Raw genomic sequence first — 25,680 nt, 5'->3', positions numbered from 1 at the left:
AACCAGGAAGCACTGACCCAGATAAATCTCGAAAACTAGGRCATTTCCAGCATAAATGAACTCAGTCTCTATGTGGCTGTCTAAAACACATTCCATTCATACTTAGGGCCTAAAAATATCTGGAAGTGTGTTAAAGTATGCTACCTAATTTCACTTTGATTTCTAAAACAAAACCGCTTGGGCAGTGACTGATTTTCAAAACAAAGAGTCAGGCTGGTCTGGTGCCAAATAGGCTGCACTTAGGATCAGGGTAACACAGGTGATAAGAAGGGAGAGATCAGCAAGCACAGAAATGACACTCCTCTCATATAATTCAAAATTGAATAAAATTAAAATAAGGATTAGATCTCCATAAACATCACTAAATTCCTCTTCAAACTGAACTAAATTTGTACACTAGAAGACTAGCAGTTAGTTCTACAGAGCTGTTCCTTCATTTATTATTTTAATCAATAGACACCAATTTACTGTAAACCATTATACTCATTGTATAGACTTCACAAGATACAAAGTCCTACTATGATCACAGGCTGCTCATCTCCCTGGTCACACATGCTGCACGTACGTCTTTGGATTTATGAGATCAGTTTCCTTCTTCAAACCATCCACTAGGATCAAATCTGAAATAACTTACCTTTACCTATAAACTTAATTTTAATGAACACGTTAGACAATTTATGGACAAATAAATCTACCTGTATCATGAATCAATATCAATGGATGAGGAATTGATAAAGGATTCAGTGATATACAAAACAATAATCTTCTGACATTTATTACAGAATATTACTGTTTAACTGATATGGATATAAAAATCCCCTTTTAAAATAGAGATGTCTTTGGGAAAGCATTTAAGAACATTATATGAAGCACTGTATTTCATTCTACATAGAATACTACAGTGTACAGACACCCAGAAAAAATATAAAAAAGCAGAATTATTTTTATCAGATAAACCAGCTTCACTTCTCTGTAAATATAACCTTTCACTTATATTCCATATTTTAAAAAAATAGATGAATATAAAAAGAGCAATTTAATGCCAGCACACTCATGGTCAGAGAAAAGAAGCACAGAAAGGAAACCACCTCTGCAGCAGTACCACTAGGAACAGGCACAGAGTGGGCACGCTCGATAACCACGGTTAAATCCATCCATCCATCCATYGACAGCACAGGGAGGAACAGGGGCTTTGCCGACTCATTCCAGATGCACGCACAGTTTCCCGTGACATAAGAGGGCTGTGATGGAGGTGACGGGAACAGACTGAAAATCCTTTCAGAGGCCTCTCTTCCACCAGGCTGACGGTAAATCCGGCCTGATCCTGATCAAGCCCCACGACTCCCGGCCTTGCTTCCCAAGGCTCCCAGCAGATGTCCTCACACGGCAGCTGTGGCCGCGACGGGAGACACATGGCAGGAAAAATAGGTTTAAAGTAAGGGCGGCAGAAATACCTACATAGGTCAGCTAGAATTATTTTGTTCTCACATATCAACTTTAAAAAATAAATTCATCACCTCAGTGACTAAAGAAACAGCCACCCCATGAAACACGTAGCTAGCACATCTGTTTAAAGTAGCACATCAATGGTAATTTTCATACTGTTTTCCAGTTACAAACAAAACAGAAGGGTCACAAAGCGATGGCGAAAAGCCCACACTGAAAAGAGCACAGACACCCTTTGGTAACCCCATCCTCCTCCCTTCTGTTCTGCGTTAAAACTATCATTAATTTTATTATGTGCGTAAACCTAACAGGCAGCTTTGTGCACTACTTGGTAGCTTCATAAATATACAAAYGCTGTCACAAAGTTGGTATAAAGTCAAAATCCTGCATCAGGAAAAGATGAAATCAAGACGAGGAGTGTGACTGACTCTTCCAGCGCAGACTCAGAAATCAAAGCGCTCATTTAACGGGAGAGCAGCTGGGATTGTGTCAGGCACCTGCCTTCGCCTGGGGAATGAACCCGGGAGCATCCCAGTGAGGAAAGAGCTAGGAAGGAGATTCAATAGCTGGGAAAGACCCATCTGCCACATGTTCCTTTGTGGGCCATTTGTGCAGTTATGGCAARAAAGGGTTGCTGTTTTCTATACAAAGAATGAGGTCAAAGCCAGCATCATCAATTATTGAAACAAGTTCTTTATGAAGTCTTAGAGAAGTGTTTTTTCCCCCCTCTTCCGCCTCAGTATCTTGTTTGATATTACAACAGCATGGGTAGGTGAATTTCTACAAGCTGATTGTCCTCAATATCACCAACAAAARTAGAAATAAAAAGATTTTTAGCTTTATGTCAGTGAATGAACATGTGTGAACAATACAGAAATTTCTTAATTGACGATCACATTTCTTAAATGCTAAACAATTCCACACAATAAAAGCCTCCAAGAAAGCACATACTGAACTTAGTTGGTCCTGAGAAAAGAAGAATCCATATTCCACATCCTGAAAAGCAAGGCAAATACAATATTGCAGCTATTAAGCTTTCTTAGCTTAACTGAAGTCCTCTTTAGTTACAATCGAAAACAAACAAGACAAAAACCCACTAACCTGTTTGTTGTATTTCAGTTAAACACAAATAAAAGCAAGAAGAATTTTCTGAACTGAACATTTACGTTCAAAATAACAAATACAAATGAAGCATGAGGGCTCCTGAGCAGCTATAGTGCACCATGTACCACTCTAGTTTACTCCACTAACCCTTCCCTGTCTTGAGCCTTAAGGCCCTCACTCTTCAGCCGCATGACAAGAAGCACAGCAACATGGTGCAAGCAGATGCCAACTTCACTGTCTCCAAACAGAGATTTCTATGGGAACAAATATACATCTCAAACAAGACCATAAAATAAGTTGAAGCAACACTAATCATAATCAGCTTTTCCTCACTATCTCCAGTTTTGTTATGTAAATATATTCAAATTGAAACCTTTACAAACTGTGTCATCAARTCATGATTTCCCCTCTTTTTCACCRGGAAAACTGTGCAAGGATAACTGTACACATGTCCAAGAAATAGAGGATGTCATTTTATTGGAGGTCCACAGGTAACTGTATCACATCAGGGAGTGGAAGGACTTGTGGTATGGCACAACACAATACCTCACTCTAAACACTTAAACAGAAGGTTAAATGATATGTAACATAATCAAATCAGTAATTCTCCATCTTCTAGGCACCACTGATTAATTTAAAATAAATTTTAATAATTTGAAAAAATAATATAGTCCATTAGTTTGTTTGTTGCACTGTCTTTAAATGAAACAGCACTTGGAAAGTCACAAATAAAAAAGCAGCACTTTCTCTTAATACCAACACCACTGTAACACATACTGTAGCGTGGCATGCATTCCGTATCTGTAGTCTTTTTTGTTGTTTATTAACAAATGGAATGGTAATTTTCTATCTCAAATATTAGTAGCATAACATGTAAGTGCAGGTCATTCTGGCCACAAGTGTAGTAAGCCTTTACAAGTGTGTATTACAAGAGCATAGAACACAGAGCATGACACTTAAATCCAAGAGTGTCTTTTGTACTGTACAATGGCCTTTGCTACAAGCTGAATTCCAACTTGCTGTGCCCAAGCTTCAAAAAACCAAGATTATTATTGACTGCTTCTGGCTTTACTTAAAAATAAAATGTAGTCACCATCAAAGCACAATCATTAACAACCTGGTCAAAAAATGCCATAGCTCCATTGAAAAAATAATTTGTCTTTGTAATAGACTCCATTATGCAGTAAAGTTTCCATTATATAGGCATGTTTCAAAGTTTTACAGTGTCATTCCTGTTGAGTACAGATTTGTGTAGACACCATGAAATGGTGCAATGTCATCAAAAAAAAGCTGCTCAAACTGAGCTAAGCTTCACAAGACCACGTACTGAGTCTTCATGCAGTGAATCTTGACTGGCTAGACTCAGGACGTGCATTGTATGGCTGTGTGTAATAGGACTTCCACTTGGCAGCATCCCAGGGGGTGATGGAGCTTCTTCAGGAGTAAGAAACTGATGACCTTCATGTTCCTCTTTTAATGGTATCATGTCTGTCAAACCTGAATCTGATGTGAGATTTGGCATGGAAGATGGTGGTGTTGGTTGCCCTAGAGATAGGGTTGCACAAGGCCCACTGATAGTAGTCTTTCCTGGTAAAGGTAGCTCTTCACTAGTTATGCTGGGCTCACTCTGTAGTAGGGGGGTGGCAGCAGCCTGCAAAACGAATTTAGTGCTCTGAATGCACTGATCTTGGTCACACTGTAGAATGGAAAGGTGTCAAAATCACATAAGGCAAACAAAACAGRAAAAAAAAAAAAAGGAGGAAATGGACAAAAGGTATGGAAAAGAAAAAAGAATGGGATGTGAAGAGAAAAAAAGAAAGACATTAGTATCATTCCATGGTTAGCCACCCAAAAATCCCATATCATGCTGCCCAGGAGGAAACAAACATACATGCAYAACCAAGCCAGTGTTTCACATTATTGTCAGATTAAGACAGACACCTACAATATTCACTTAATGGTGTTCAGTTACCTCCAAAACAGTACTTTATAAGAACTGTAATTCATATGCTTTGCTTACTTAGAGCACCCTCCTGAACTCATCCTCCACCTCAAGGCCTCCTCGATTTCAGAGTACCTAAGCAGGCAGATGTAATCACGTCCTGCAGATTTTCTTCACTGAGATTTTCTTCACTGTGAGGGTGCCAGAGCCCTGGCACAGGCTGCCCAGGGACGTTGTGGAGTCTCCTTCTCTGGAGATCYTCCAAACCCGCCTGGATGCCGCCCTGTGCCCCGTGATCTGGGGGAGCAGGGGGATTGGACTAGATGATCTCTGGAGGTCCCTTCCAACCTCAACCATTCTGTAGTTCTGTGATTCTATGATTTTACCCTGCACTAGCTAGCAAGTCAGAGAAAGGCATTAATTCAAGTATCCTCCGAGTTTAACAACACTAGGCAAATCTATCTTATTTTGTTGGTCTTCACATGATCTAGGAACAGATGMAGAACAAAAATTACTTTGGATGCAGGTAATTTTATAAGGATACAGTCTCCATGWTCAAAATCTGTATTTTCCTAGTGTACCACATAATAGTATTTCTTCTAAAGGACATCTAAATTAGGCTTTCTTGTCCTAATGTGCTTAATCCAGATAAAGTGAATGTTCAAACTACAAAATGCAAGCTCTCTGGCAAGCACTTGTATAATAACAAGCCAAATCCAGCATTACATAAAACTATTTAAGCTCAGTAGGTATTATCAGGAATGTTTTTGGTTTGGCACTTCAGAATGTAAAATTATTATTCCTTCCTTGAGATGRCAATAGAGGTGGGTGTTTCAATAACATTTGACTAAGGGTGTAGCAAGCAGAGATGGCTGCTTCTAAAGTAATATTTACAGTTAAATGTTTTCTGGTGAGCTTTAATACTTGSCCCTTAATAAGAACTTCTCCTGTAGAGCTATTGCCAAATTAAGTTCCTCTAATACTAATCAGCATCATTTTTGAGAGCATCCAATTACAATATATATTTAACTCATGGTCTGACCAGTTATAACTTAAAATCTGCAGATTTTCAAAATTTTAATTCATTTGCCATACTGCTGTTCTGCTGTATAAGAGAAAGATTATGCACAACAATAAATCCAATGCAACAAGGATAAAATTTGGAAGCAAGCAAGCAGAATAAAGAACATATCCAGGACTAAAATAAGCCTATTTACTACTGTCATTTCAAGGACTCTGCTCAAGCAGTATGTTCTGCTTTCTGTCAATGACTTCTTACACCTATATCAAATTAATGTCAGACGTAACAATTACTGCTTCAGATATACCCAAGTATAGCGGTTGCAACTGGCATTACAGCAATTCCTTACAATGCCCATTCAAGTTTAATAATCCACTGCAATACATTTTATGTAAAATCATAGAAAGTCTTTTGTTTCCTTTATCATAATTAGCATTACAAACACTTTCCCTGGTATTTTCAGGTCCTTAAATTCYAACACACAACACCCGCAGGATGGGTGAATACACGAGACATTGACAGTGTGCATGCCAACTACTGTGCCAGAACAGAGAGGTAGCACTGTAAATGTGTCCAGGTGGGTTAGGGGCACCATGCCAGTTACTTTGAGAGGCAGAAGTCTGATCCTTACTTGGTTACACATTATCCAACACTTATGCTTTCAGTCAAGCAATTCTTTGGACTTTCTGTCCTGCAAAATGATGAGTAGCCCCAGTCAAACGAGGAGTCTCAAATCATTTCAGAGATTACTCATAGGGTTAAGACTAAAAGCCTGCATAAATACCTTACTGACGAGAAAATTCTCAGCACCTTATAAAGTTAAGCTCTCTACTAGTAATGCACTGCAAATAATTCATGCTAGATTCACATAGTGTCATTAGTGTCATTGACCCCTGCTGGTTTAAATTAAACAACAGGCCCCCGAACCAACCTTGCTAGGCAGGCCTTACAAAGCCGTTAACTGAATTTAACAACTTAAAGACGACAAATAAAATTCATCTTCCCAGAAAGCAGTAGTCAAAAGAGCCTGTTAAATAATGGAGTAATGCCTGTAACCACTGGGGTACAGCAGAAAGAAGTAATTTTAGGAGCTGATTTATTGCCTTTGTGAAGCTTCAGCACTTCAAAAGCAAATCATCACTTAAGGCATTCCAGGCAACACAAGCACACAGTTTTAAAATAACTGAAGGTAATTTGCTCGAGCTCATTGTACAGCCTGAATTAATTTTCCTTCCAAATTCTACTGCATTTCAACTGAACCAACATCTAAAAGATAAAGCAGCCTCACAGAACTCCATTAAACAGAATGTTATGAGAACGTTTTCAGGAGCTGTGTATCTCCTCCCGGTTTTGTTCTCTGCTCACTTCCCCCTGCCCTAGAGCTCTCTTCCTACCCTGGCTCAGAGTGCATCACTCCCTGCCACTTCCCTCCACACTTTTACATTTTGCTTTTAAAGCGGCACCTTCTAATCTGCCTCCCCATTAGAAGTCTGCCCCCAGGAAAGGGATTGCAACAACTGCATCTGAGGGAGCRGGGAGGATGGCTATAAGGACTAATTCCCTAAATGGGGTGTATTTCTGTACTTTTTCATTCACTTTTGGTGCACTGAGCCGAGGTGAGCTGGCCTGCAAGATTTTTGGAGATGGCACATCAGACTGTACGTGGTAAGGCCCTAAGTAATACCTTGTCATGTGCTACGTTTCCKGATAAGCTATAGAGATTTACACATTTGCAGCTGGTACAGAAAGCTGGTTTTATGGAACAGTGAGAAAGAACAGCTAAAGCAAATCAGCTAATAACCTCTACATCGTTCTCTCACTCAGACGCACAACTTTAGCTTTTCACTCTTCATTCATATAATGAGCAGTGATCAACATGAAATACTGTATGTAAAATACAGGTAGGAATCAGCTTTCAAGGTCACAAACAGAGTTCACACTAGAMAAATTAGATTTGTTACGTGAAGCTCTCAAAAATCCACAGCAAATAAAATGAATATTCTGCCAGTAGAATATTCTTCATKTTAAATAGCCCATACAAAACTCACAAAAATATCTCTGTTCATTATGGGGCTGGAATGATGGTTTTCCTTGGTTACATATTTCACTCTTGAATAAACTACAGGGACAAAAGTCTTAGCAGTTACAAGTTGCATGAATTATTCAATACTAGCATTTCAAAATAAAAAAGGCATTACAAATGTAAAGGGGGAAAAAAAAGAAAAGCACTGAAATCTAAATTGTTAAAAACCTACTAACAGAGATTATYCCACTAGTAGTGTTGCATTTCAGACCTACTGATTTTGTTTTTCATTTACAAYTTCTACTGTTTCAGAGGAACAGCAGATTCTGAAGGAAGAAGTTTATCAAGTTCTGTAAACAGAGAAGTTCAATTATATATGTACATAGACTTATTTAGCCATCTTGAAATTTATTTTTTTACATCAAAAGGCACAAACCAAAGCAAATTAAACAAAAACTAAAATTACGTATTTATTTCACAAATAGCAAATACAAATAACTAAGGAAACAGTGTCTTTATTTTTTAATTAAGAAAATTTCTTTTTTTCCTCTAGGCTATACAAAACATACATGTTAACAAAGCTCTTGTACATGGCAATATAATTTTCACATTTTTAATGCCAAGACCAGAGAGTATTTGTTTTAAATTTAAAATCGACTTTCTTAAACATTTTCTAACACTGGTAACATTAAAGAAATGTTAGAGTTTTTGGAAGATGCAAAGAAAAAGGTTGAGTTACCTCAGCATCTCTGAAGCATCCGCTGAACCAAAATGAATTCAGTGGAGATTTGGCCGCACTGAATGACAGTGCTACGAATAACAAAAGATGCTAAAATATCACAACAGGTGGATACTTGCAAGGGTAAAGAGTGGAGGGACGGAACTGTGTAACTGCTCACAATGTCTGCAGGAGTTCACACTCAAAATTCATGATGCTGCAGATTTATGCAGCCAGATCAAAGGCAGTGGTTACATTAGCACATTGTGGAGCACAACACGGGTGGATGTATGAAGAGAAACAGTTCTGAGAGCCGAGTGACAAAGTATCCGTGTCCCAAGGATTTTACTTCACACTAGCTGTACATAGCTTGTTCCTGTGGACTGAGTGTCCCTGCATGTTACAGCACATGAGSAATACTCCAGGAATATCTTCCAAAAACAACAACAACAAATAGTAGTTTATGTGCTCTGATATTGCTCTGTGAGGTGAACAAAAATGCAGTAAATGGGGATGATCAAAAGAGCATACCCTGACCAAGCAAGATACAGATGCAGATTCACCGTATTTGCCCTTAGCGTGTTGTGTCTGAGAAATTAATAGCTTTAATGAAAAACCTCTTCCAACCTTAACTTGCTGCAGTAAGCTGGACTTGATCCCTAAGTACTGGTTTGGGCAACGAAAATSACATTCGTAAAGCATGAGAGCAAACACAGATGGAACCACGTTTGTGAAACTCCCAAATCCTTGGGGAGCAGGGTRCAGTCAAGGCAGAAATATTTACGACTAATGATCAGAATATGGAAGCTAAAGGATGCTAGAGCAGACAGAGGTAATGTTTTCCGGGTCAGCTGGATTCCTGTTTCCTGATCAGTGCCAGAAACATGGATGTGGATATTTGGTAGGACTTCATTGCACATTTCACTGGTAACAAACAGTTGCACACGCAATAGAGGGACACCTTCATTTCAGGGTGGCAAGTATGAGCAACAGAAGCACCCTCTAGCCAAGGAAACATCATCCAAGACAGGAAGGGGAGAACTGGGAGTAAGGGAACTAAGCACTCAGGAAGAGATGCCTATAATGCAAGGAGACAAGCTCATGACTTTAAAACAGAGAAATGAGCCAGTGCTGATGCAAAGGCTACTAGAAGCCACTTGGTAAGGCAACAGAGAATTTTCTAGAGAAAATTTCACGGCAAAAATAAACCAAACTAATATCTCTTAAAAAAAAAAAAAAAAAAAGTGCATGGAGTGAAATTCTATTTTTCTCTATAATGGACTGCTACAGAAGAAGATATGCTACAGAAGAAGAAACACAAGAACCAACTCAGGCTTTTAAGACAAAGGTAAGTACTGCAGATGAAGCAGATTCAATTAATAGTAGCTGATGGGTTTATGGAGAAATAAAAACTTTAACAGAATACAAAGAAAATAACCATAAAATGAAAGAGAAGGAAATAATAAACAGAGAAAATATCAAGATTTCATAACAGATGAGATGTTGTGCTTCTTGAAAAAAAGTCTCTTTAGGACAAGAGAGATACTTGGGCAATCAACATAATGAAGAGCTTACAAAATAATTAGYAATAGAAGGCAATAGGGAAATACTTTAGAAATATGAATGTCTACAGTTCATTAACTCCAAGCAGCATGCTTCTAAAGACAATAACGCTAAGTAATGAATTTATCAGATTAATTTAAATTTATTTTGAAAAAGAGATTAAAATACTGGGAATGTACCGAGAAAAAAAATATGGAAACTAACGTTCAGAACAAGTTAACCTCTGGTAAATCTAACTTCAGTCCTTAGTAAACTAAAGGAGGTTCAAAGGAGAGAACAGCTTTGTTTTTAAAGGTCTAGAACAAAACGATACTGAGATCCTATGAAGCACTGGTAATACCAGCAGCCTTGACTTCCTGAGATTGTGGCAAACTTAGTTAATACCAAAAAATAGGGTAGAACCTCTATGAAATACCAGAAGTCCCAAAGGCAAAATTACCACAAAAGCTCCTGAATGGAAAATGGTGTCCCACAGATGGTGCCCTGAAGAAGAGATAACATATTGCACTGAAAAAAGGTGTCTAAACTTAGACTGATAGTCATTTAAGTTTAAATGTAAAAATGATTGCTCCCTTGAAGATGTTATTAAAAAGGAAAAAAAAAAAAAAAAAAAAAAAAAAAAAAAAAAAAAAAAAAAAAAAAAAAAAAAAAAAAAAAAAGGCAAAGGATAATACTAGGCAACATAGAGACATAAAAGAATGACCAAAAATGAGATGGCTGGGGCATAAGAATTCTAGTTAGAAAGACATAAGTCAATGTGTAAAAGACTGTCAATCAGTGGCTAAAGGTCGAGGAAGAAGCTGAGACAAAAAAAAAATCACAGGAATGGGGAAGTAAAAAAACATGTGAGCAATGCACTGTGGCAGGGAAGAAGGTCAAAGAAATTGTTTTCACATATGACAACACAGGACAACCAAAGCAGTCCTTTGTGCCCAGTTAGGTGAGATCTGGAATTCTATATCCAACTTAAGGTGTTCAAACAGAAATATAAGATAATTTACAGAATAAAATAATTGGGATAAGACACATAATATACATATACCTTCTCTTGAAAGAGTTACACGCTCACATGTACTCTCTCTTTAGTCCTATTGATTTCTGTGGACTACTCAGAAGGCATAAAAGCTAATGAGTACCGCAGGGCTAGGGAATGAGAGAGATGCCAAGTGTGAGAGAAGATGCTCATTAAAATCTTCTTTTTATACAATGGGCAGGAGAGACATTTTAGGACACTGTATAGATTAACTAGCAGAATACCTGGAAGTTAAKATCGACTATAGAGACAAAAACACGTAACACATTCTAGAATAAAACCCAAGCAGTCATGCCATAAAAATTACTGGAACACACTTCAGATTTCTAATAAGTGATTTGCTATACTTATCCAAGCTAGATTTGCTAAAAGAGCATGACTACCTATGGCACTGTATAAAAGGGTATATTTCTGCCCATGTAAACAGTATTTATAGGTTAAGACTACTGTCTAACTATGCTCTTAAATTATGGAGTTTCACTTCATTTGTTCTTTTCTGAAACCACATAACATGCAAGCTGCAATTTCAGACATATTCCTTCAGACTGGCTAGCTCTTTGGGGCCTGTCTGCTCAGCTCTAAGAATGCATTATTCATTTTATGCCTCTGGCTTTAATTCCATGGGGTATGCTACCTCTCCGAAGGGAAGATGGAACCACCTCCCATCTGTTGCCCAGCCTTCACTGGGGAGCATGGCTGGTAAAAAGAAATCCCTTAATCATCCACATGGACTCTSCCTCTACTCCCTTGCTTTGACTAAGTCTTGGCTTTGAGCTAGTCAGTCATCTAAACTATCAATCACTGTGTGCCTCATTTGCCTTCTCTCATAAAGAATACTTCCCTGCTTTTCATTCAAGAAGCTCCAGCACTTCTTTCTCAAGAGAAAACAAGTGAATGGCTGGTGTTCCCAAAACGGCTGCTCCTAAATGTTGCAGAAGAATCAAGGATTGTGTACTGGGGAGAGAGCTGAGAAAAATGGGTACTGCAAAGCCCAGAAAGGAACTACACAGCGACCTGGGAATGGGAACACTAATGTAAGAAAGGTTTAAGTAGAATAATGAAGTTTTATTTGCTTAATTTTGTCTATATTTAAAATAGAACAGAAAAAAATGGTAACTGGACAGAACAGCTGAGAACAAGTCAGTTAGCAGCAATGTGACTTAACTGTGGTAGAAAAAATAAGCCTGCTCTGTGGATTGTGTGAGGTCTTAGATGCAAGTTAGGAATGCCAGGTTTGCTACAAGGACAGGAGAGACGGGAACCAAACAACAGGGCCTGGCCTATTCAGGAGATGAAAAACATCCACTTAAAAGCACAAAAAGAGGGATACTTGAAGCAAGAACAAAGGCAAAGTTATGCCCTGCTGTATTTGTTGCCAGTAAGAAACTAATTTCTTGTACTCTGAAGAACTCAGAAAAGAATGTGCTACTTTAAATAGGGAAGTTAGCGCTGAGAGAGAGACTGGGACTTCAAAACCATTTTTTAKAGCCTACAACAATATTCAAGGGAGACATTTTTACAAGTTTGAAAAATCATACAGATAGCCAGCTGCCACTAGAAGCAAATTGGTCTTAGATATAGACCAGGAATAACACCCTGAGAAAAATGGCATCACAGTCTTGAACATACTTCTATATACAAAATATTAAGTTATTAAAACTCATTTTTTTTTCCTGGGACAGCATTTGTGGGAACAGCAGCAGAAGATTTCAACAGCTTTAAATGTGACTCTGATAACCATTGTATCATCTAAGYCTTTCCCAGCTTGAGTCTTGTGATGTTTTGCCACGTTTTAGGAAACTAATCCTTGAAGATCTGTGTTTGTGTGTTTACAAATACTACACTGTTAAATGAATAGCTCTTATAATTTTAAGTCATACACTATAACAGATTTTTGCATTTCTAGAGAAAAATGTAGTCAATCTATTGTCAAACTAACAACACATACACTCATTAATACCTACTAACAATGAGCTAGTGCTTTCTTACAAAGCCAAAAAAAAAAAAAAAATTAAAATGCCAGTATAAAATAATGCCAAGGACTTACTGTGGSCTAACAACCCTCACAAAAAAGAAGCCTTGACAAAGTCAGGAAATTGGGCCAAACCTTCAAAGACCTCGGGAAATTTCTAAGTTTCCCTTTCCTCTTTTAGCCTTTCAAGGTTACATTTCTTGAGTAAAATTTGCATAGGCACTACCTTGTTTCACTCAACTGCACTTCAGAAAAAAGTCAAAGTGAATACTGTGTTTCTAATCATTAACGGGACTGACAAAATTTCCCTTTAATTCTAGAATTAATAAGAAGAAATACCTTATGAACTGCAACAATATGTATGTATCAGTTCGCAAGTAACGCTAAAACTAATTTGTCTGGGAGTGAGGGAACCATTTCCTCCTTGTTCAAAAGAGGGACTGAATTGCATTAGTAGAAGGCCTTGGGAGTGCCTCTCTTTTKGCAGAAAGAGGAGTCCATTAAGTCAGAGCTTCTTTGATAAAATCTTAGAACTCACATACTGTAAAGAGGTGTGGATAACAACTCAGAAATAGGCACATAAGATGCTTGCCTTTGGGAAAAAGATTTCTTTCCAGTTAYTGTCTTCTTCTTGGCACTGGAAATCCTATCTTCAAATCTTCGGAAAAAGGAAATCCTATCTATTATGATAGCCAATGCTACCACTATTGGCACGCTTTCAGTAGACATTTAAAAGCTTTTGTTGTACCACTCCAGTTGCCATTTTTTGTTCATTGGAAGTTCAGTGTCCTGCTCTTTCTTCAACACACTTCTCCCCTAGAAACTCCTTTTTGTTAATCTTTACTTTTTGAAGTATGTTAGTCTATGCAAAACTGCAATGTATGAGGCAAAGGAGGAAACACTGAATGAGGAAGTTGCTACACCAAATAACATTTAGCTGGAAACCGATGAACCAGAGCARGTCCGTAATACTTGAATATTCCAGTTCAAAACATGGCAGGTGTCAATAAAACAAATCAAATTTCTTTAGAATCCACGGGCAATATCTATTACACTGTGTGAAACATACATTAAAAAAGGCCTTGATTTTTTTTTCATTCCTGTTAATAAACAAAGTCATTCCACCCAGTGTCAGCTGCATCCAGTTAGTTATTACTTGATTAGTTCACATGAAAGTGGAGAAGGAAAACATTCACAGGGGTCTTGATGAACAACATTACGGGATGATTCCTACCATGTTGCTCTGAGACTGTGTGGCCCCATACATAGTAATGCCATTTGACGGTCCTGCTAGTTGTGGTGTGTCTGGCTGTATAAATCCTCTTCTGTCAATTAGGCTATGGAATAAAAAAAAAAAAGAAATATTATTTATCAATAATTGCTTCCTCTTAATAAAAGGAAAAAAGTATAATACGAAACAGACCTTAACTCATCATCAGTTCACCTTCAAACTTCCCCTTTCTTCAACTGCAGAAGTATGACACTTTGTGCCTATTCATCAGCAGGATAACTGTAAATTACTACCCCTCAATATCATTATATATATAGCAACTTTTCTGGATTTTTGTCATAGACAAAAGACTTAAAAGCTGATACTAGGAAAAGAAGATTCAAAAAACAAAATACAAAACTCACTAGCACATTTTAAATGAATATCCACTTTAGAAGTTATTTTATTATTTAGTTTTACACCAAGACCGAAGGGGTAAAGAAAAAAAAAAAAGACTTATTACAAGCTACTTAACACAGAAATTTAGAGAGAAAGAGGAATGCTAATTTAGACAATTCACCTACCAAGGTGATTATAGCTATCTAAGACAACATCGTTCTACTGTTCTTTACCAAAGTGATGCACTTGTAAGATGGAAGAAAATTTTAAGAAAAAATAAGTGAGTTTGTGGAGAAAATCATAAAAAAAAATCATGTAAGAACATGAAATAAACAGCAAATGGAACAATTTTACTACCAATTTCAGAATAAAAAAAATCGTTTTGGTTCTGCCAGTTAATAATCGTATGTGAAAATAATCATGTGTGACTATGCAGACTGAAATACAGTATTCTATGTGCATATTAGCACTTCTTACTTCTACATAAAACAAAATTTCTCAACTGTTCGTGCTTCAAATGCATTCAAAAATCTTAGGTGGAGTTCTCATTTATATTTTCTCYATATTTTTAATCTTGGGCCAAAAGATTTATTCTACCTGTCATGCGAACAATGTCACCTCACATCTAAAAACTTTAAAAACTATAAACGTCTAAAAACTATAAAATTTTAGTTCCAAAATTTTATAACAGCTTGTCAAATTTTACAAGAGCTTTTATAGTGCCTGTTCCTAAGAGTTAATAACAGGAATGCCATAAAAAAAAACTCAGAGAAAATTAGCATAGAAATGGTTTTATTTGCTGATTTATAGAACCTCTAAATTCCCTCTGGGTCAAGATAGCCTCAATTCTTTAGGATAAGAACAGCAAACATAGAAAACACCACATTCTCTCTCTCAAAAGAAAATGAGATTTCTGCCATTCAGGGCCCAATCTAAACTCTTATTACAAAGGTCTGCAGAACAGTTTTTATGTACATTCGGAACACTTTAAAAAACATTGGAAATCACAATTTCTTGTAAAAAGCACTCATTCGAAAGTCAGATAATTATGAAAAAGTTTATGTTTTACTATGCCAAAACATTACTGTGGATCCAAATAAAGATTTGAAATCTATTGATAACATGTAAAATGCATTCTAGATTYACTGGCAGATGTTTCAAAATCAAGGAACACTATCTTTCAGAGAACTGAGAAAAAAAAATAGATTTTTTACAGAGATCCTTGGTGAAACATTTCCCCTAGACAAAAATGAACATTAGGACTTTCAAGCTCGAATTGCTATTAGTCCATTTTATCAGAATTTAAGAGAAATAAAAGAAAAATAACTTGAATATCTAGTGACTTAGGATGCAGAAAACAGTGGCATCCTTACTACTGTACAGTAACCAGTACAATGGTTACTGTGTTGACCCAGTACATGGAAAACCTAACTTTGTTATCTCCTTCTTAAGAAAAGATGTTATCAGTCTCTAGAGGTGACCTTCTACTACTCTATCAGAATGTGAAATATTCACAGTAGCAACGACAGAAATTCCATTTCTAATGAAGCACATCAGCTACATTATGGTGCTGTGAAGTCATTAACTCTTTCTTTCTCAATAGTTCAGACTTATGCCAATATAATTCCAAACAAAACTAAACATCTTCAACAGATGAATGTTGCCACAAAAACAATCTACAAAGTGAAGTCACTCTCTGCAGAGGATCTGGGCCTCCACCACAGAGGTATCAAAAGAAATCTAAGCAGTGAGCTTTGAAATAAGAACAGAAGGATACATCATACAGTGGTTTTATTACTCTGTTATAAAAGTCAGGCTTCTTCTCCTGAAAAGGTTAGGCATTACTCAAAGTCCACATAAGACCAATGGTTCGCAATAAATATCCAAGATACATCAAATGACATTTTTATTTATTTTTTTCTTTTATTTAGAAACAAGGGTTATGTTAACTATTTGGCACTCTGACTATATCACTCAAGCAGAGAGTTACATAAAGTATATTTTAAAATAATCTGAGATTTTGATGCATCTAGTTGCATTTCTAGCTGACTTTCCTAACTAAGCTATTTTGAAGCTTGCTCACTAATTCCAAATGCAATTCTGTAACTCTAACAGTCACAGTGAAAATGTCTAATGTTGTTTGACATGGACTAAACAAAAATAGTATCCTAGGTCAGCTACTTTTACTGTTTGGAAGCTTTCTTCTATCCAAGGCCTTTTAGATCAGGTATTCTATTTTTTTGAGATTATTTTTTGGTCAAATAATTCCTCATTTTCAAATTTGCAATACCTCCTCACAATTTTCTATTCACTGAACATCCTTTGTTTATATAATGTACTACTATGCAGGAATCATCAGCTGCTCTTTATGCTGATTTATCATACAGAAAGGAGTCAAAAGTTTCATMACTAGGAAAGTCTACTAGAGATTTGAGCTATCTGTGGATTAAAGTAAGAGAAACAYTGAGCTAAATACATTTAATTCTGTGGAAAGTTTTTTTATCCTAGTAAGTAAGGGATGAAGACAAATAGTGAGAAAGTTGTAAAGCGAAGGAGAGCCCCCACTCACCCTGCAACACCTAACTATGCAGGACTTTTCATGGCCAGCTGTCATTAGCTGCTGTGGCAAAGGTTCAAAGAACAACAACTGCAAGAACAATTTTTATTTCAGACGCGTTAGCTTTAAGTTTGCCTATGTTACAGGATCTGATCACTAACTTAGTTTAAACAGAGTAGTTGGCAAATTTGGTTAATATAGAAGAAAATTTAGTTAAAGTCTCTAGAAGCCAGTGAAACAATTCCTTTAATTAAGTAAAAGAAGTCAGAAGGAGCATTTTTTTCATTAGTAACCATTTGGCTTTAATATTTGCTAATAATACTTTTGATGCTCTTACCTTGGAGAGAGGGGCCCACAGAGTGCTGCACAGCAATTAGTAAAGATGTTGCCGTAACTGTATGGATTATAGTTTTCTTTACCTCTTTTATTTGACCATGATCCTTTAATCTGAAGAGATACGAACAAGACACACCTCATGCAATGCAATACAGAAAACCAATGAGGCAAATCAAGGGTTATCAAAGCTGTAACAAGCTATTTAGGTCAGGCACAGACTGCAGAAAACTAATGGTTACGCTCTCCTAACGGCTGAGAGCTGTGGGCTGTTCTGTAAGCCAAAACCCTGGAGTACCCGCTAAAAGCACAYGCTTCACCTCCAGAAACCCAGAGCGCCCCTAATCTCAAAGGGTCAACATATTTACAGGAGGGTTTTCAGCATCTGAGCATACTTTGCGTAATAGGTCTGGATGTAATTGTACAAAGAGAAGAGGTTTGATGGCCACACACCACTAAAGCAACAGAGCACTCAAGCTGTACAAACCCACAAAATCTTCTCTTCTCCCTAAGTCCCCAAAGGGCGATTGAGGATATCGGGAAGCATTTGTGGTCCTTATCCCCTTTCAACTCAAACTATGCTTTCTTTTAGCCACTCATACACTTCTTGTGAGAGACTGGATAGCCTGAGTAACATGTCTGGCTGCACTGAACTAAATAATATGCTTTAAAATGAAGTTATTAAGCAGTTTACTTGAAATTCACAYGTGATACGACAGTCTAGGTTGATGCTATTGGTCAACACTGCAAGACAGATTTATTTTGCGGAGAAATGCGTGAGGGTCCATCTAGAGACACAACACTGGCCTGAACCTCATAACTGAGGAACACAACCACATCTCATCTGCCTTATTCATGACATGAATTTCTTTAGAGCCAGGCTAATACCTGGGCCTGAGGCACAGTCCACTCCGAGTCTGCTTTGGCAAGTCTGGGATTTTCTTCTCCCGCAAGTTTAATTATGCCCTATCAAACACATATGTGGAAGTGCTAAAGAGGCTTTTAATTTTATCACCTTTCAAGACATAGTTACAAGCAAAAGTTGTACGATACAATAATCATTTTAAATTTGCAGAAATTCAGCAATCATTGGTAACTATCAGTACTTCRAACAAGCAGTAATTTGGATTATTTGATCAAATAATCAAAAATGTTAGGATCACTGTATTTGGTTACTTGTCAAATTCCAAAAAGCATTCTATATCACCATCTAGCCACCTATTTTTATTTTCTCCTTTAGCTAGAGCACATTAAGCCTCCACATGCAGTTATATTTAATTTCACACCAAAAATCAATGAAAATATGTGCTAAATACGACAACTGCAGAAAAGGGTAAAGTTGACCTTTAAATTAAAAATGTATTTCCTATTRAAGGTTATACCCCTCACACTGTCAAAGAAATTTCAAAGGAAAGATGAGATAAAACATTTTTTTTTTGTTTCGAGAAGCCAAAATGCTTTCGAATTTTTAGAATAAATAGTTTTTGAGTCAAAGAATATTTAGGACTCCATATAAAAATGACACGCTGAAAATTATTCAGTGTTTTTCTACTCAACTGAAATGTATAAAATACACTTCTGGCTTGTTCTTCTTTGTCTACTCTCTGTGTTTTCCTATTTCAAGAAATAGGTCTTGCAGGTACAAATCACCATGGACATACTAGGCAACCAGGAGATGATCAAGGCAAACAAGCATGGTCCAAGAGATCACTAGAGAACTAYAGAAAAAAGAACTGCATGCAATTAAAATTATTCATCTACTTATCACTACTACTTGAAAACATATATGTAGAAATATACYATGAACTTACATCTTCATTTGTTGTTTGATTGGAGCTGATCAAATATGTGTGAAAACCTGAGAGACCAACAATGGACCATACAGAGAAAAAACACACCACAGCTTCCAGCACAGTAATTGAAGTCAAGGAAATACAAGCAAAATATATTATATTTAAAAACAAGTAGTTAYAGTCACAAAAATCACAGTTATCAACGTGTAATTCACTACTGCTTGAAAGCCCCAAGGGTACTGCAGCCTATCAACAGACAACTTTAGCATATAGATCACCGGATAACATCTACACCTGAAATTATTTAAGGCTCTGCAGATTGGGAAAGACAACAAACTACTGAGGAGTGGTTCAGATCTTTTTAATTGCTGAACATTTCACATGTTCACCCAATAATTTTATCCGCATTTTTATTGAGAGCCACATTAATAAATAGTAGTAAATAATACTTCTAATGGGTGAAGGGAAGAATAAACACAARATAGGTGACCCAAGGCTTAATGAATAGCAAAAATAGAACAAAAATGAGCACTTTGTGTATGAAAGAAGTCTTGAGCAAGAAGAAAGTTTTTATATCTGTGATCATACAATAACAGCAGCTGAGTAAACGTGTATCTACCAGTCATATATATTGTTAAGACTCTTCCTTCTTTAGTTGCTGAAGTTAGGATGCTGATAAGGACTGTAACACTAGCACCACAGAAGCGTGTCAGCCCAAGTGCGTGCACAAGAGCACTTACCCAGAACTTGGGCRGGTTTAGTTCTAGAAGCGTGCATGGACATGTTGCAAGTGTTTATTATTAATTTCTACATGCTTAGGACCGTCATTTTACCTGTTCTACTACTGATGCTCATTCTGAATAATGGTTTACTGATTGCTGATTAATTATATGTCATGAATAAATCAGCCAATACTGCTTCAATACTGCTTCAATACTGATTTGGTTAAATTACATGTGAAAATCTGCAGATTTTCATTGCAAAAAGCAACCATTACATTTTAATGGTCCTTAGCTTTGTAGAAAAATTTTTTAAAAACTCACTACTAGATTGCTTAATTATGTTTAACTTCTGTAAGCTCATGTCTTTCACTCATTTTCCTTTTTTCCTTTTTCTCTCTTTCCCCCTTTCAAGCCACCTTTGCATACCTTCTAAAGAAGACGGCCACAGAAAAGTAGTAAGGCTTTCCAAGTGAGGATGGTGTACTAGTAAAGTCAGCGAGCACACATTGTTGCAAATTTACTAACTTTACACCCTTTCTTTAACTGTTCAAGTCCACCACCTCAGTGACAAGATAACGGAGGTACTTCTAAAACTTTATATACTCTAGTTCAAAGAGCAATTTCCTGTAGAAGACTGCCTGCCCATAGTTCTATTTTTTAAACTGATATTTATTTTCATTTATAAGCAACAGTCAGGAAGTTGGAACACTTCTGCTTCTAATATTGTTTTTTACAATCCTTCAGTAGCAATTTTTTTTTCCAGGGAACATGAATCAAGAGCAGAAAAGGCCTTGGTTCCTACAAAAATTATATAATAAATGACTAAGAACAAGACAACAGGAAAAGAATAGGACAAAAATAATCTCTACACCAAGCATACGCTAACATTTAATAAAGTCAGTTTCCAAGACAACAGCACCTCAAAATATTCCATAACAGGGCCACTGTCAGCTTCAAAACATACAAATAAAACACTTATCTGAACCTATCAACAGAAAAGAAATAGKAAAACTCCGCACCATTACATAGAGACACAGTCTGGGGAAAGCATGGATGGACCTAAGCATCCTAAAATATACTACTATAAATTAATAGTCAAGAGTCTTTCTTTGCAATTTGCTGTGATTTAAATAATTGCAAAATTAATAAATTATCTCTATAATTCCCATTAACATCCACCTCACTCAAATTCAGAGTTGTTTGGAAAATACAAAAAGGCTGTCTACATTTTAACTGCTTTAAATCTGCTTCTATTGCAGCAGAATGACCTAAGAGCATTTCTCAGCAAGGTGGCCACTGCTGTCTCTGCTCTTCTACCAGCCGTGAGGAGAATCAAACCGACCTAGCTAAGAGCTTCCTCWGTCGGCCACTCAACAGTCAGAGCGAAAGAGAAAGAGGAACAGTGGATACTCGGAAGGTGTGAGACAGAGGGCACCGGCCTGAAAACATTAGGCACAACCCAAGCTAACCCACGTAACTGGGCTTTGAGAGGCAGAAGCCCTACGGGAGGCTTCAGAAAAGCACTGTATTTTGGAATCTACAACTGAGACCAAGAGGAAGAACCAGCAGATGTGCAAAGAGGAAGCCGAGGGGGAAAAGAACGTCCTCAGCCTCGTGGTGTGACCACGCACACCAGGAACAGGCTCTTCCCACCACCGTGACTGCAACTGGAGAGGGTTCAGAAATGGGGAGCTTTTCCCTCCACACGGTAGTGCTTACTGTCAAAGAAGGGGAACTTCTCAGTTACTTGGTTCACCACACTGTTACGGTATCAGCAGCCACACACACACCAAGATCCTAACAGATCTTTAGAATCACAGGGGTTTATATTCGATTACCCTACGTCCATTAATAACAAACACAGAAAAAAGGCAACGTATTCTCAATATAAAGTATAACTTATTAGTGTTACGCAGCCTAATATTTCTATCTCTTACAGGGTTGTTAGCAAGATAGAAATGACAATATTCTCTTGGTGCCTGGAAAGACTCACTTGGACAATTCTTTTTTTTTACTCCTGGGAATTGTAACCAAGCTGTTAATTTGTCCAGTATGGGAATATGAAACCCGGCTGCTTCTGTAAAATGTGCTATTCAGCCTTTCAGGATTTCCATAGCTCTGAATACAAACTGTGAATGTGTTATTCCTGTRCAAGGCACCATGAAATGTCCAATCAATTACTTTTGACTTAAGCACAACTGAAAGCTATTCTCATTTTGAAAAAAAAATGAGRGACTAATCTTTGGTAAGAAGTGATTATTATTATTTTAATTGGAAGCTGCTGTTGTGCTATTTAGAATTCTGTGTGCTTTTGCAAAATCATTTTCTACAAAAAATATCTCAACTGTGACTTTGCTTTAAAAGAATACTTGCTTTACAACTCAGTGACTATATTTTACAAACATAGGTGAAGAAGCTGTATCTGCAGAATTTGACTTTTAGGAAGACCACCTGGAAAGAGAGGTGTGTCTTCACGTACAATATGGATGTAATTGCTTTAACGGGTTGTCATTGCTTTAACGGGTTGTCATTAAAACGAAAAGATATTTTAGAGAAAGGAACTTGTCCCTTCAAGATTATTTGTGGCATACCTTCACGAGCATTTTATCTTCCCTCTCCTCCCTTTTAACTTGTACATCATTCCTTGCATTTATCTTCACTACACAAGAAAGGGATTTTRAATGGCAGACGATTCAGACTGTATGAATTCCGGGATGAACAGTGGCATCATTCACCACATCCAGCTTTAAAACTAGCGACTGGCCTTTAACAYATGAACTACTTCTACAGAGCAACTCTGAAAGTGAACGGGATCAAGTAAGCAGACATATCAACCTTTCTATTTGGAAAATGAGAGAAAAACAAACAAGCTTGTGACGTTCTTCAGAGGACAAAGAATTGGTGAATATTAAAAGAGGAAGAAAATAAGCCTTAAACAATTTCTGAAGTCCATACAGAATGTTTTCCCATGATTCCATTCCAAATAATGACAAACAATGACTGTGAACAGGAGAAAGAAAAGCTTCTTTTTAATCTTTTGTAGAAAAGAACAAACTGTATGAGGTACCATAGCCAAGCTAATAGAAGATGCTTTAGCACACGCATAGGAAAGCATTATTTTAATAGAAACTTTTTGAAAGGTGCAAACTGCTTATCCAGATACACCATTCAGAAGTTGTACATAGGAAGTGGAAAGCTTACAGTCCGTTCAGTAATGTAAACTGGAAATTAAATAGAAGCTTCCCATTTTCCTTTATGTCAGCTGCTTTCAGCCAGGAGCAGGAATATACAGAAAGATGGTGTCAAGTAATAAAAGGAGCATTACGTATTTACAGAAGAGTAGTCCTTGTGTATGTGTGTATTTACTTTTATGTAATCTAACAAAAGGAGATACTTGAAAATATGATTTTCTAAAACCTGTAAATCAATTAAAACAACATTARGAATATTTTAAAGTATTCARCTCTTCAGAGGCAGCTTAAGGTTTCAGTTGTTTCACACTCCACTTTCTGTATTCTGACATGGCATTTCAGACACTTTCTACMTTTGTCAATTCAGATATGCTTACTATAGAAAAACCAGAATAATTAAAACCCTAAATGAAACCATGGCATGAGTGCAGTATATATTTACAAATTCCATCACAAATATATGGAACATATTTCCACCACACATGTAAATTACAGACCTTTGTCAAAAATACTGTACTGCTGAAGAAAAACCCAGGCTAGTCTGTTCCGTGCCTCCAACATTTGGTGAGAAATCCTGCTGCGCAGGAAGTGAAGTCATGGATAAAAGTCTCAAATGCACATACCCAGCCAACAGCAAGCGACCAATGAAAGAAATATCTCAGATGTTATTACACAACAAAAGCTACAAATTCTTTCAGCAAAAGGATATCTTGCAGGACTGTCCTTCAGGGCATTGAGGAACCCTGTCTGTTGTGAACCTGTGGAAACAGAACCCAAATTACACTTAATATCAAATTGAACTACAGGCTGTATTCACTATAGTTCACACAATTTGAAGATGTACTGAATAACTGCAGAACAGTTTCACTAATGTGAACCTGAGATTATGCTATTCAGCAGCAACAACAACAAAAATATGGGTATATATCATGTCTAACATCTGTGGTATATTTTCTTAGTTATACCAGATTGATGCCTGCATACTTTCTCATGAACAAGATCTCTGATTGTGCTTGTTCTGTATGGAAACAAATATCTATATATATAAAAGCTATTTTTCCCCTAATAAATATTATTTTTCGAAATCAACTTTTGATTTGGAAAATCTATGAACTTTATACTATGAAGCCAAATTCTCAGCTCTCCATCTCTTATTCTGGAAGCAGCCAAACTTCTTTAGACTATCATTATTATAATTATTACACATTTTTTTTTTTTTTTGATAGAGTTGCTTGTTGTTTCTGGTTGAGCTGAGAATACCTGCTAGTTGAAACAAGCCCAAAAACAGCTCTAATGAACCAGAGATGGAAAAGCTTCTACTGGGGCTCTCCAGCCAGGAGACATCCATCAGAAAGTGCAGTWTGACAATTTGCAAGCGACTCTTAGTGTTACATAAGAATAAGGCATACATAGCTTTTATTTTATTCTATAATTTATTTAAATGCATCAGATCGAAAGCATTTCTCACAGCAAAATTTCCCYCCTTAGCTGAATTCACCTGAACATTTTTAGGAAGAGAAAAAAAATCCTGATAAACCAAGATATCCTTAAAAAAAAAATAGACTTTTTCTCTTGACTTGTTTGGCCAATTTTACTGTTTCTCATTAAAAAGGGAAAAATTACTCACCTTATTTTTCTGAGTCTTGAGATTTTTCTTTCAGAATCTCATAACTGTGTCTTATAGTGTCAAGGCACAAGACTTCCCCCTACTTTCTTCCTACTTAAGATCCTTAATGGCAATGGCAGCAGGTAGGTGTGATCTACATGTCCTACTGCTGGTCACACTCTTCCAATTCCATGTATATCAGAAGGGAAAGGCTCCTCATTGTAACACACGAATGAAATACTGATGCCTCAAATAAAGCTGAATAACTATGAAGATACACAGTACTACTGAAAGACAGCAACTTCAGAGTTATTTAGTGTAATACTATGTGCAAAGATTCTTAATCCTGGAGAGGGAAAACTTCAAAGGGATGACCTAAAAGTAAGGCCACAGAAAATAAAAAGTTAACCTCTATCTCATAAATCTCAATGCCTGTTATGCATATCAGAAACTACAAAAATGCCAGCTAACAAGATTATATCATTTCAACATTTTCTCTATATTAAGGGATATATAAAAGATAAAGGACAGGTTTCCTATCAATAAGAACAAAGCTAGAGAAGGAACTTTCCTCTTACAATGAGCTATGCAGCGTTTTGTTAATRTAAGTGTCTAAAGATTATTGTGACCATCCCTCAGCACCTTTCTAAATATCCCTCCTCAGATGGCGTTAAGTCAAACGGAGGAGATGCAGAATAAAATGTTGCTGACAGAAAGCTAATTCATCATGAAGAGCTAAGAATTGGACTTGGCAACATCATCAAAACTTTCTCTACAATCAATAGCTTTGCCAAGATTTGGGGAAAGAGATACCTTTCTTTCGTCTCCCCAGGGAAAGTAAGGAAAAATACATCACTCTTTAATATAGTCTCTTCTCATTGCAATATACAAATATTGGGCAATTTCTTGTTCAATAGCAACAAGAAAATCACGTGCAGTCTCATATTGAGAAAACAACTGATTCATCCTATCAGAGATTTAAGAAATTTCTTTGACAAAATATTCAGCTACATATGGCAAAATCTTCTTTTCTCTAGAGGCAAAATT

At 36.9% G+C, this 25,680-nt stretch overlaps 1 protein-coding gene across 4 annotated transcripts in view; it reads right to left on the bottom strand.

Annotated features, from left to right (window-relative positions):
* Window positions 1-3,037: 3,037 nt before the first annotated feature.
* Window positions 3,038-25,680, bottom strand: part of ZDHHC14 (zinc finger DHHC-type containing 14) — a 110,553-nt gene continuing 87,910 nt past the window's right edge. For 2 of the 4 annotated variants that reach the window (XM_026044377.1, XM_026044378.1), the window contains exons 5-9: window positions 23,737-23,785; window positions 19,133-19,235; window positions 17,326-17,435; window positions 14,057-14,159; window positions 3,038-4,246 (exon numbers count right to left, since the gene is read on the bottom strand). In XM_026044377.1, the coding sequence (XP_025900162.1) occupies window positions 3,845-4,246; window positions 14,057-14,159; window positions 17,326-17,435; window positions 19,133-19,235; window positions 23,737-23,785 (767 nt within the window). In that variant the 3' untranslated portion in view covers window positions 3,038-3,844. The remainder of the gene's footprint in view (window positions 4,247-14,056; window positions 14,160-17,325; window positions 17,436-19,132; window positions 19,236-23,736; window positions 23,786-25,680) is intronic. The other 2 variants (XM_026044379.1, XM_026044380.1) reach the window with 1 other exon arrangement.

The sequence above is a fragment of the Nothoprocta perdicaria genome, unplaced genomic scaffold (assembly GCF_003342845.1).
Source record: "Nothoprocta perdicaria isolate Ctin4 unplaced genomic scaffold, notPer1 scaffold_36, whole genome shotgun sequence".
NCBI classification, from domain to species: domain Eukaryota; kingdom Metazoa; phylum Chordata; class Aves; order Tinamiformes; family Tinamidae; genus Nothoprocta; species Nothoprocta perdicaria.
Note: the sequence above shows the minus strand (reverse complement) of the source record. Positions and strands in the feature narration are given on the sequence as shown.